The sequence below is a fragment of the Vigna radiata genome, chromosome 2 (genome assembly GCF_000741045.1).
Source record: "Vigna radiata var. radiata cultivar VC1973A chromosome 2, Vradiata_ver6, whole genome shotgun sequence".
NCBI classification, from domain to species: Eukaryota; Viridiplantae; Streptophyta; class Magnoliopsida; order Fabales; family Fabaceae; genus Vigna; species Vigna radiata.
This window is the reverse complement of record NC_028352.1, coordinates 13510925-13523972: the sequence shown is the minus strand read 5'-3', so window position 1 is coordinate 13523972 and position 13048 is coordinate 13510925. Positions and strand designations below refer to the sequence as shown.

The 13048-nt window shown below is 30.7% G+C and overlaps 1 protein-coding gene across 1 annotated transcript; it reads right to left on the bottom strand.

Moving 5' to 3' along the window:
- Positions 1-1568: 1568 nt before the first annotated feature.
- On the bottom strand, positions 1569-12772 carry LOC106756202 (cyclic nucleotide-gated ion channel 4). The gene is made up of 7 exons (XM_014638517.2): positions 11952-12772; positions 8911-9126; positions 6739-7055; positions 6065-6173; positions 5716-5952; positions 3384-3470; positions 1569-2176 (listed from the first exon to the last, which is right to left on the bottom strand). Exons 1-7 carry the CDS (start codon positions 12495-12497, stop codon positions 1661-1663), a joined length of 2028 nt encoding a protein of 675 aa, XP_014494003.1. The 5' UTR covers positions 12498-12772; the 3' UTR covers positions 1569-1660.
- Positions 12773-13048: the final 276 nt, after the last annotated feature.

The following is a 13048-nucleotide window of genomic DNA, read 5'->3' as shown; positions in this document are numbered from 1 at the left end:
TAACTCAAGAGACAAATAAAATTTCAAAAAAAGAAAGGTTTCTTCATAGTATTAAACTTGAACATTTTAAAATTAAGAAACCTTCTTCTAAACATGTTCTTCTATATATTTTGTTGGGTCATAGAAAACTAATTAGTCATATGTTTAATGCTTATTGCAGGTGGATATTTGACCTAGGAGGAATTCTAGTGAAGTCTACAAAAATAAGTCCTCAGGCGAACTATCAGATTTGAGGACAAATCATTTCCAAGAGGGAGGGGATGATACGCGAGGCCCAAGGCCCATAAATAAAGACCACTAAACATAACCAAGGAGAAGGATAAAATGGTCATTGCCACATAAGGAGGGGTGCTCTTATCAACATAGGGGCTGCATTATGATTCTTTCCCTCCATCTGCGCATGTATTTCTTTTAGCATTACTTACATATGTTAAATAAGCTTTATAGAAGGCATCACATGTATCACATTGCTTGCCTACGTGGCTTAGATCCACATTTTACGGATCTTAGCATTTTCCATGCTCATGGTCGAGAGGTTAGCCTATGAAACCTCTTAGGCATTGCTTGTATCTGCACTTTTGGAAAATTGTAAAGAAATTTCTGCTGAAATGAATAGCAAACTTCTTTCTCCAAGAGTCACTTCCCAAGCTTGCTTCTCCATTGCAACTTTCTTCCACTTGTTGGAAGCCTTCTGAGTTGTGATCCATTCCTTCAAGCTAGCATCCATATCACCTCTCCCAAACACTTCATTTCCGCTGCCAACACCTCCAAATTCCCGACCTGCAACTGCCACCAGCAATCGGTACTGTTCCATTCAGTTTTGCCTGCAACTTTGCTCATCCAAATCTCCAATCTCACGAATCTGAAACTATGCATCTAGGCTGGATGTATCACCTTCTATCATTTATTCCTTGACGCAACCAACTTTCAGATAAACATAATACTGTGACTGACACTAAGTGCATCAAAATAGTTGAGTTTCTAATAACTTAGATACACAATAATAACCATTTACCAAAGTAAAAATCCAACATTGCATCTATAGAAAAAAAAAAAAAACGCATAAATTTATAAACTCAACCCATTATGACTTTCATGCGTAAAAATAAAAATATCCCATGTTCTCACTTTTATATTATTGCTTTTCTTTTTCTCACTGCCCTTTCTTATTATCTAACTTTATCAAAGGATTTGATTAAAAAAAAATGAAATAAAATGTACAACTGTTTTCTTTAACTTCATCATATGTTTTTCAGAAATAATTTTCACACTCCCATGCTTTTCTTTTACAGCCCTTAAATATTAAAATCATCAATTTACTCCTGTTTAAAGATATTTTCCAATTATACAATTAAAACTTAAAAATATGTATGCAATTACACCATTCAAAATAGTAATTTGAAAATCTTCTTTGACTTTTGGATTTTAATTGTGTAATTTAGAAGTTAATATTATATTATGAATTAATCCTGCTGATTTTTTTTTTTATAGAAAAAGAATTTCTATATTGTGTATATTGAATATACTTTTAGATTTGGAATTGACTTTAAAATTGAATAATTTGAAGGTTATTTAATTTTTCTTAAAATTGTGAAATCCAGAAAATACTTGTAAATGATTACAACAATGATGGAAAGAGAGTGGGACATATATAAAGTTGTCAAAAGTCAAAATCATCCTGATTAGGCTTTGGTGAGGTTAACAAAGCAGTGTAGAGGCGAAGCCTATCTTCTCCCATGGAAGAGGACCTTGACAAGGGTCTCCTAGGTCTTATGAAGGAGAGAGAGGTCAAAGTCAACCTATGCCTGTACCTTCTCCAAGCCAATTGAATGGCGACGGCAGCCCAAGTTCGCCAGCCTGGTGAGTAATACCTGGCACTTCTCTTGACCTTTTCTTTGACAAAAGTATACCTGAAATGTTGGGTGACGTATTTGACGTCGTCGGCTTCAAGGCCAAAAGCCTCTGTGGTTTCCAAGGTGATGAGTGTGGATGAAGATGGCGGAAGACGTTCGATGAAGGGTCTCCTCAAACACCATGAAAGAAGCTCATCACCACTGAAGTTTCCTGGCCCTAACATGCAGCAACTCTGCACACCATCCCTCAGAACTTGGCTGCTTTGAAGGTGGCCCCTTACCACAAACAGCATTCTCTGAACTGGGTCTCCTTCTCTTGCTATCTGCATCGTATACTCATGCTTATTTTCATGCCAAACAGAACAATCATGCTTTATAACTCACTGTTAGGTTTAACACTGTATAAGTATATGTAAACAAGAAAAACAAACACTTCTATCTTTCACAACTCCTTTATATTGATAAAGGATTCCTAGATCTTTTTATTCTTTCACAAATAGAGTATGTATTATATTCTACATTTTACCTTTCTTTTAGATAAAACAATTTAATTTCTCTTTTACTATAAAATTTTATATTTTAAAATAAGAATTTTAAATTTAAACATTAGAAAAAGAAATTAGAAAAATTTAAATATCTATATAATAATATATAAAAATTACATTTTTTAAATGCTTATGAATATATAAAGAGTAAATTGTTAGTTGCAAATCTTTTAAAATTTTATTCATTCAAATTTATTGTTTTAGTTATTTGGAATATTATCTAAAAATTAAATTTGAATTTCCTTTTTAATTTTCTCATTCAAAGAACTCATTTTAGTATATTTGGATTTCAAAAGAGAATTGCATTTATATTTTGAATTTAAAATTCTTTTAGAATAAAATGTTGTTTAGATTAAAAAATTAAAGAAAAACTTGTGATTTAGGAATTTTTACAAGATATTTCATATAATTAAAACAATGAAATTTGACATTCATTAAAAAAAATGTAAAAGTTGAATTAATTGTTAAATATTATATGAATTTTTAATTTAACTAATATATTTTTATATAATTTAATTTTTATTTTTCAAAAAAATAGAATTTCATCTTAAAAAATTTCAATTATTTATTCAAGCAATGTAAATGAAATATTTTAATTACTCTATCTAGATAAAATAAAATATTTAATTATAAACAAATTATAAAATACCTTATCCAACAAAAATGCTCAAATTCAACAAATAAATAAATAAACTACTTTATTCAATTATCTCATCCAAATAATTAATAATTGAAATGAAGCCAAACCACAACCGGAAATAATGTATAAATCTTCAAGTGATGATTACTAGCAGTATATTGATTATTAAAGTTTACTTAAAAAAAATGTATAAGGTTAAGAGCGAAAGTTATTAGATAAGAAAGATTTATAAAATTTTATAAAATTTAATAAATTTTAGCTGGTGTGTATTGAAAAATGAGTTTCATACTTTATGTTAGTTAGTTTGCTAAGCATTATGCAAATATAGTGGAAATTATAACGTACTGTTTCTCCCTTTGTGAATATCAGAGACTTCACACGGTCACAGATGTTCTCCAGAACCAGCTCGTCCATGTGTTGAAACAGAGGCACCTGAATAAAATACAAAGACACATATAGCGAAAATCAACATCATTCACTTTTTAAAACCAGTGATTAAAACTAAAACTAAAACTGCTATTTATTTTTTCAATTTTAGTTTCGTATTTTAGGCAAGTTTTAATTTTATCAAATCTTATTGAACTTTAACCTTAATATTCAGAGTTACGGTGCTTAATTAATCAAAATATATAAACATAATTTATAATTATAATAAGTTTTGGAGATATTCTTCTTCTAAATATTAGATACATTATTGAAAGTATCACTAAAATATTTTAAAATATCAAAACACAAACATGTGACTCAAAGTGAAATATTTACCCTTAAAAATGTGACCATCCATTTACTCTTACTTTTGTCTTTAGGTACTAAATTTTGTAGCATTTAATGCAGCGTGTCTTGTAAAAATTTCAAAGAGTTTATTACCTTTTGGAAGAGTTTTACTATGACAACTTATTTTTAAGCAACCTACTATATGTTCATCATTTTTTTATAATAATTATTAAGTCTTTAAAAACATTAGTTTTTATAATGTTTTATTTATTTTTATTTTGTTGGGTAAAAATTGATCGTAGATATAATACTAATAACCGAATTTAATCTATATAAAAAATTAATATCATTCAACGTCAAAATGTTAAGACCTATGAGTTTATAGTTATTTTTTTTATAAAGTATTTAATTTTCTCAACTTTACTCAGGAACTCTCACATTTGAATTTTTGTTTAAAGAAAAGTACATGTTGAAAAAGAAAATGACACTTATGACACCAATCATCATTAGCCTATGACATTTATGGCACCTATCAACATTAATTAGGCTTTTTGAAAACCTTCTTGTAGTTGTCTAGATTTCATTCTTTCCAGCTTGCTTTTATTATTGGATGACTTATGTGCCCCTTTATCATTGCAATGTAAGATATGGTAGAAAATAATGAGAATGCTTTTACCTTAACGGATTCATTTTTTCTATGCTTTTAGTATTGTATTTTTTTTTTTAATATATTGGTTTCTTCTTTTGGGACTTTTGTTCAAAATGATCCCACTTTCGGAAAAAAATCAATTTGGTCCCATATTTCATTAAAAGTTGTTTAAAATGGTCCCTTTGGCAGACGACGTTAAATTCTTAACGGTGAAGATGCTAACGTGACAAACGCCTATCCACCTGTTTAAAAGTTATATGACGTGTCATTCTAAAAACATTTTAGGGTAATTAAAAAACCATGAAATGAAAAAATTAAGGTAATTAAAAAACCCTTAACCCTGATTGTTGTTCATTTGTAGCGATTGGAGAGAACGTTATTGTTGTTCAATTGTTGTTCATTTGTCGCGATTGGAGATAACACCATTGGTGATTGCTTGAAGGTGGTAGTTCAACATTGCACGGAGGTGAGGTAAGGAGTCACTATCTAAGCCTATGCTGTTGTTTATGTTTTTTTTTTTTTTTTCTGGTTAGGGTTTAATTTGATGTTCTGTTAAGAATATATTTCTCGTTTTACTCTGATTTTGGGTAGTATAAAACATAAACGGTTGAGCGACTTCATTGTTGTACTGTGTTTTGGCTGACCTATCCTCTACAAGCTCTAATTTTTCTACTCTTACTTTTGCAGACAGGTAAGATCATACCTTCTAGAAAGATGGGAACCATAGGAAAATGGTTTCATCAGAGACATCATGGGAACACTAATGTTGCTGTAAAGAAGAAAGATCGGGCACGGTTAGAAAATGCCCGTTTGCATTCTGCCATGTCGATTGCTGGGTTAGCTTCAGCCTTGGCTGCTGTTGCTGCAGCAAAAAACTCTAATGGCTCTCATTCAAAGTTGAACCCTACTTTTTTCATTTCATTTTAATTGGGGGTTTTTTAATTACGCTAAAATATTTTCAGAATGACACGTCATATAACTTTTAAACAGGTGGATAGACGTTTGCCACGCTAGCATCTTCGTTGTTAAGAATTTAACACCGTCTGCCAAAGGGACCATTTTGAACAACTTTTAATGAAATATGGGACCAAATTGATTTTTTTCCGAAGGTGGGATCATTTTGAACAAAAACCCCAAAAGAAGGGACTAAATGATGTATTAAACCTTTTTTTTTTCTTAATAATTTTCAACAATAAAAGAACTTGTTAAAAAATCTCAGTGAAATTACCTAAATTTATAATATACTTTTCTTTAACGTGATTCTTAAATTTAATAGTAATGAAGAAAATATGTTCATAAGGTATATTTCTTTACCTGTCTAACCAAGTCTAGGCAAAGATGGTATTTGATGTCTCTTCTTAACCCTTCAGGAAGATTTCTGGTCATCTCGCATTCATCGACCCCTCTCATGGCAGCCCAACGTTGTCTCTCATAATTACGCACACGTTGTCGAAACCCTTGTGGCAACCTTCGTTTCCTCATCCACCATTCAATGTTCCTCATCTTCAGTTGCATTGCTTGCTTCTTTGACGTTGTTGCATGCAAAAATACCTGCTCCATAATATAACATCCAAACATTTTTCATACCAAATATTTGTCTCACAAAATCAACAGTCATTTATATGAATGTGGTGATTAGCAACATGATAATGATGTTCTTTACCTTAATGTTTCCGATCAACATAGTTACAAGAAGAAGGCCACTGGTCAGCACAATGATGTTGAAAACCACTTCTAACCATTCTGTTGTACTTTCTAGGTTTCCAAAAGTGCTTATCACATCAACAATATAAGGTTCAAATTTTTGGAGTAAGCATGAAGCAACAATAACTATATATCACAGAAAAAAAAAACAATAACGATAATTGAGCAAATACTTCTGAAAATGCATGGCTGTGATTTTTATATTTTATTACTTATTATTTCTCAAATATAATCAAAGTAAGTTGTATCATCATGTTTTGTTATTTTTTTTTCATATTTACTAATATAATACATTTTTTAACACAGTAATTTCTAACCCTAACAAATTAAAAAAAAAAACTGTCGGTTTATCATTATTCGACTTTGTTTGAATTTATCTTCATGACACATCATCACTTTATTAAAAAATTAAGCAAAATGTATAAAAATTGAATAGAAAACGTGGGAAAAATATTAAAAATAATAAGAGTTGAAAAGTAAGATGTGAAAGGAAAGCATGTATCTGATAGTGTGTGTTTTTAGTGTACTAAATAAAAGTTGATTAGATAATTTTGGTGCGAGAGAGAAAAGGTTAAGATGATGAGGACAAATGAAAAGATGGGAGTTTAAGGATGAATAAGAAAAGAAAGATACCTAAGAGTCATTAGGCCCCAGAAGATAGGGAAGAGTATCTTCTCCAAACGATTATCATTAGTGACAAGCTGAACGGTCCATCTATAAGCTCCATAGGTGTAGCCATCAGGGCCCTTCAAGCATGTGTGCCACACGTCCCTTTTCTCTGCCCAAGCCAACCTTGCTCTATCCCTAACTAACAAACTCTTGCTTCCATAATATACAGAGCTTTGACATGACAGAATCTTTGTGCCACAACCACTTGTTTTTCCACACTGCACTTTCAGACACTGTGCTGCCCTTTGAATCCCCAGCAAGTACCAACATGCCCCTGCTGCCTGTTAATTTCTTCAATAATATTAAACACGATTGAAAATCTCTATTCGACTACAAATAAGATCAATTTAAAATATATAAATAAATATAAATTTAATCTTATAAATTAATTTTGTAAAAATAAGTTTAAAATCTATTTATTAACATGATATCAAAACTATATTAAATAAATTAAGTTTAAAATCTACTTATTAATATAAGATTAGATAAGGCTAATTTAAATTTTATCTCTTAACATGTGGAAAAAGAAAATATTATAAATTTTAGATCTCTAAGAAAAAAAAGAGTTTTTTTTTTTTTTTTGTTACTAATTGCTTTAGACCATTAACAAAAAAAGACTTCAATTTTTTTTAGTATTAATTACTTTAAGTTTTCAAGAAAAAGAAGACTTCAAAAAATTCTTATTAATTTAGATCTTTCAAACTCTTGGGAATAAGTCTTTGTTCTTACAATTTGTAGAATGATATTTTTCTTTAACTTATGCATTAAATAAGATTTGTCTTCATTTATGTATTGACATTAATTTTTAGTTGACGTAAAAACTTCAATACATCCTATCCAGTCAATAAATAAGACTAAATATTTGCAATCTAATACGGGCAGATAGTGTTAACCAACTTTGTTAAGATAAATTTTAATATTATATAAAGTTGATTTGTAAAATAAAATTTGCTAAATATACTATAGATTAAAATTATTTCATAATATAGAATATGTATTATTTGAGGAAATGGTTTGTATGGATGATGAAAAATGATATGTTGAATAGATTATAGTCAAAGAGAACCATACTATTTATTAGAAAGAATCAATTGGTCATTTTAGTTAGACCAATGTTAACATTATTAAAAGTGATATATTTGTGTTTGTATAAAAAGTCATTATTTTCTAATTTAACGAAAGATTCATATTCACTTCTTTTAATAAACACTGAAGCCTTAAAAAACAAAAGCAAAAAACATTGAATAATTGCTGCCGGAGTAAAAAGATATATTAAGCCAAAACTAATCTTATTTCTAATGAAAAATTGAAAAAAAAAATAAATGAATTCAATTTCACAATTTTATATATTTGAAAAAGAGGAAGCTAGCTTCAAGTTTGGTATGAAATTTCAAAAATAAAAAAAGTAACCACATTACCAATTCAAAAGAAAAAGTAATGCAGTCTCATGTCCCAGCACAATATGATAATTAAAAGAAAATCTAAGTGTCTGGAAGAATACAAAGTAGGTGTAATAATTGGAATATAGATTTCTTAATGTTTTTTTATTATAAGTTTTGGTACTTTCTTGTCTGTTCTTTAATAATTTATATGATGCGTATGATTGATGTGTATGGATCCAACGCATTTATGTGCACAGTTAATAAACTTTATTCTAGAGAATTACTTGGATGTTAGTTACTTCTTGAAAAAAGCTAAAAGTAAAATTGTCTTCTTGTGATATTATAAAAATATATGGTTGGTTGCTTTATTCATTACATCATCGGAGAATCATGCAATGGGAAGACAAAAATACTAAAATTGTGTAAATTTCCACCATTATTGCTATTCATTTATCTCTTACCACTCTTTCAGTATTCTTATCGTTTTACTTCTTTTCGACATCAAATAAACTCGTAAAAATATATATATTTTGAAATAATTGGAATGAGTCTAAATTAACTGAATTTGGGTGATATTTAATAATTTTTTAAATTAGGTAGAGTAGGAAAATGAGTATATAAGAGAAATTGAGTTCATTAAGTTAAATAATTATTTCCTTGAACTTGATTTAAAGAAAAAGAAATATGGTTTATTTAAAAGGGCTTAGAAGTAGATGGAATATGCATGCATGGTGAGAAGAAAGGAGTGACTTACGTGGGAAGCAACAAAATAAGCTATCATGTTAAGGGCGATTCCCCACCAAACTGTTCCAAAAATGTAGCCAGAGAGGTTTTGCGTGCGTCGTAGATGGCAAACAGAATGATAAATTTTGGGAAGGTATTGGAACAGAAATATTATTAAGAACACTGTCATCACCAACGTCACTGAACCTTTCTCCAATAACGACGGAATTGCCACCCAAAGCACTATCTGAAAATCAAATTAACAAATCTCATCACATATAAGTGTAAATTTTTATATTTTTTTAAGAAAGAAGAGAAAAAAAAAAAGGAAAAAATATTGTCAAAAAATTACTTTTCATCTTCCTAATTCATACACACATTCTTTTAGATGCATGCAATATCACACCATGTTTTTTTTTTCTCTATATAGACAAATAAAATATTATCCAAAGGGTTTGACTATAAGATAGTAGTAACCCTTTCATCGCATTTACACTTTATTTATTTGAATGTACTTGGAAGAGAGTGATGGAATGAATTTTGAGTTGATTTGAAGGTAAATATTTTTTGTTATTTATTTGAGTAGAGTTGAAAGTAGGTGAGAATGTATTTAGAAATAAATATTTTCAATCTATCAGATTAATCAAATCCTACACTAATTTTTACAAACTTTACTTCCAAATTCACTCTCACTTACCTCTAAATTCAAATAAACAACAAAAATTTATTTTCAAATCCATTCAATCACTCTCCCTTAAATCCATTCAAGTGAACAAACATTAAGAATATATATATATATATATATATATATATAATAATGTATCTAAAGGTACCAAAGTTCACACCTATATAAGTTCAAAAGACTGTGAAAAGATATCAATGGTTTTACAGTATCAATCATATATATTTACTACACCAAAAAATTGGGTTTAGTTTGCTTTTTAATTCATTTTTCTAGATGAAAATTGGCGCTTTAGCTTTGTTCTTATTCATTTATAAATAAGGAAGCTTTTTTATTTGAAAGAAACATATATCTCGTGCATGCAAAGATAATTTTGATAAAATAGGGATCAAACATTGAATGATGAAGAAAAGCCAGATGGCATATATGTTCGTTGTTATGAGTTGTAAACAGTGAAGAGCATGAATGAATTGTTACCGAAACATGCAATAATATGTGTAGATATTTTGGGGGACCACACATGCTTATAGCATAAAAAATTCAAACCAGACAAAGATTGAGATTGGCTGAATCTAAACTTGTGGATGCCGTACTGGTTTGATGGAACAAACTGTAACATGTTTGGTTGATCCTTTTTCTAATATACAATAAATATAGTTTCCACCAGCAATCAATTATGCATGTTATGCAGATCATCACATTCAAGAGCCGTGTTTTAGCTTCTAAGAATAATGACAAAATCACTCTTCAAATCCTCCTTCTGCACGATGCAAAACAACAAAAAAGGAAAATGAAAACACATCACACTAATAACCCTACTATCCACATTTTTCTGGGGTGGTTTCTGCTGCAGCACGTGCCTAGGCTCATGTAGTGTTCCTTCTTAGATAGGTTCATCGGATGCTATTTTCTTTTCATTCTTATGCTGCATTATTTGTAAATTTAATAATATAGTTCCAATAGGTTTTCCAACCTTCCTTACAAATTTAGGTACTAAGAAGCATTTTGGAAGAACTTGCTCTTATGAAAATTATTAATTGCGTATAAAACACATTAAACCATCTTCACGAGATTCTTATAAACCACATATGTCAAATCATCTGAAAAACATCACATGCAGAATGTTGTTCGCTAGCTTCAAAGTGTCCATGCAAATTTATACACCTGTCACACTCTCCTGCAGTGACACTATTATAAAAATACCAAACTACGAACGTTCTCCTCTCAAATCATTCTCCTATGCAAAAACAAAACCGCTATTAGCCAAACACTACTCAGAACATGCCAAATCTCATTATTAACTACGTGACAATATCATTATGATCTTTGACATTTACTTCTCACCTATCTACATCTTTCGATGGAATCCTTTTAATCGTAAAAGATAAGACTGAGTCATATAAAATTAACATTACATTCATTTGATATAAATTTTATATTAACATTTATTTGTATATTATAGAAAGAAAAACATACAGTTTCCCTTTTGCTAATATAATCATACCATATAATTTACTAATGGCAACAGTTCAAATTCCTTTACCCTAAGAAAATGTGAAAAAGGGGTCAATAATTTTGTAATATAAATTTAAAAATTAAAAGTGGCAGTAAATTTCCTTCAGTTATCACAGTAAATGTACCAACTTATATAAAAGCTACGTTAACTATTTATAGTTTTGGAAATGATATTTTGACACCAATTTTTAGACACTATTTTGATACTGTACACGTGTCAAAATGTGGTTAGACGATTTCAAATTTTAAAAAAAACTTTAATTTTTTCTTTCAAATATATCTTTATCTCAGCTTTTTTTAATTTAAAATTGTCCAACCATGTTTTGACACGTGTGCAGTATCAAAATAGTGTCAAATATTGGTATCAAAATATCATTTTTCGTTAGTTTTTCTAGAGTCTACAAGCACATAGTGATAAAAATAAGGAAAATGATATTTTAACACCATTTTGACACTGCACACGTGTCAAAATGTGGTTGGACGATTTCAAATTAAAAAGATAAACTTTGGTCTTTCTCTTCCAAATATACCCCTGCCTCAACTTTTTTAATTTGAAATCGTCCATTCACATTTTGACACTGTCAAAATGGTGTCAAAAAATGATATTAAAATATCATTTTCCTAAAAATAATTAGTTTTGCACAAAAAATGTTTTCTAACAGTAATGATTTATAATTTATATATATATAAATATAGGCAAACAATTAGATATATTATAGTCAGTAAATTTTATAACTTGTCGCATCTTTTTTATGTTTTCATAAAAATTACCTACGTACTTTTTTAATAGTAATTTTTTTGAACTGATAAAAATGAAAAAGAAAAGTAATTAGTAATAAAGAGTTGTAAGAAGAAGGAGAATAAAGTGATTTTACCTGTGGCAGAGGAAGAATCACGAACAAATCAAAAACGAATCCCGTCCGTGACTTAAGATACCCTAACGCGACGGTGCCCGGCCGTGTGTCTCTGAGCCTGGCGCCGGCTCCCAACCCGAACGCGCGTTTGGCCATCTTCATTCTGATCACCATGTTCCACAGGTGAAGCGCGTCTGTCATGCACCGCAGCACCGTCACGGTAACGGCGAGCCACCCGTCAACGAAAACGCACATGCAGGAGTCGCTAACGGATAGCGCGTAGAAGAAAAGAGGGTCCACGAACAACCCCGCGCCGCACACTAGCAGGAACACTCTGTTCCATTCCTGGACCCACTTCGCCCTCGGGTCCAACACCTTCCCCAACGCTCTCCGGCCAGCGCCGTCGCACGCCGCCGATGACCAGCAACCCATGCCGGGGGAGTCGTTCTCGTTGCCTTCTCCATGCTCCTCCTCTTCGTCGTCGTCGGAGGTGGTGGGGGTGGGGGTGTAGTTGAGCACGTGCGAGGCGCTTGATGAGGACTCGTGCTCTGTTGTTGTAGTAGCCATGGTGGTGGAGAGGAAAGAAATAGAAAAATTTGATTTTGTTTTTTGGGTGGTTTTGATTTGAGGGTGGATTGTGTTGGCAGAGTGAAATTGTAAGAAGAATCTGATTGGGATTTATGAATCAGAAATGTTCTGACACAGACACATGAAGGAGAGAAGAGAGAAAGTGAAGGTGGTTGCTCTATAGTATGAGAGTTATGCTTGGTTTGTTGTTCCCAAGAGACCCACACATTGTAGGATGATAACGTGGAGATTATGTATTTTGAATGTATAACACACAAACTTGTACTTGCCTTGCCCAATCAAATTTCTCTAGGTTGCATTTCGAGAGCAATAATTGAGAAAATATTTTCAATGCATGTCATATAATAATAATAATAATAATAATAATAATAATAATAATAATAATAATAATAATAATAATAAGGTTTAATACCTATTTTGGTCCCTCTTTTTGGAGGGTTTGTTCAAAGTGGTCCTCCCTTTTTTAAAAAGTTCAATAAGGTCCTACTTTTTGTAAAAACTGTGCAAGTTAGTACTTTTTGCTAACGGCG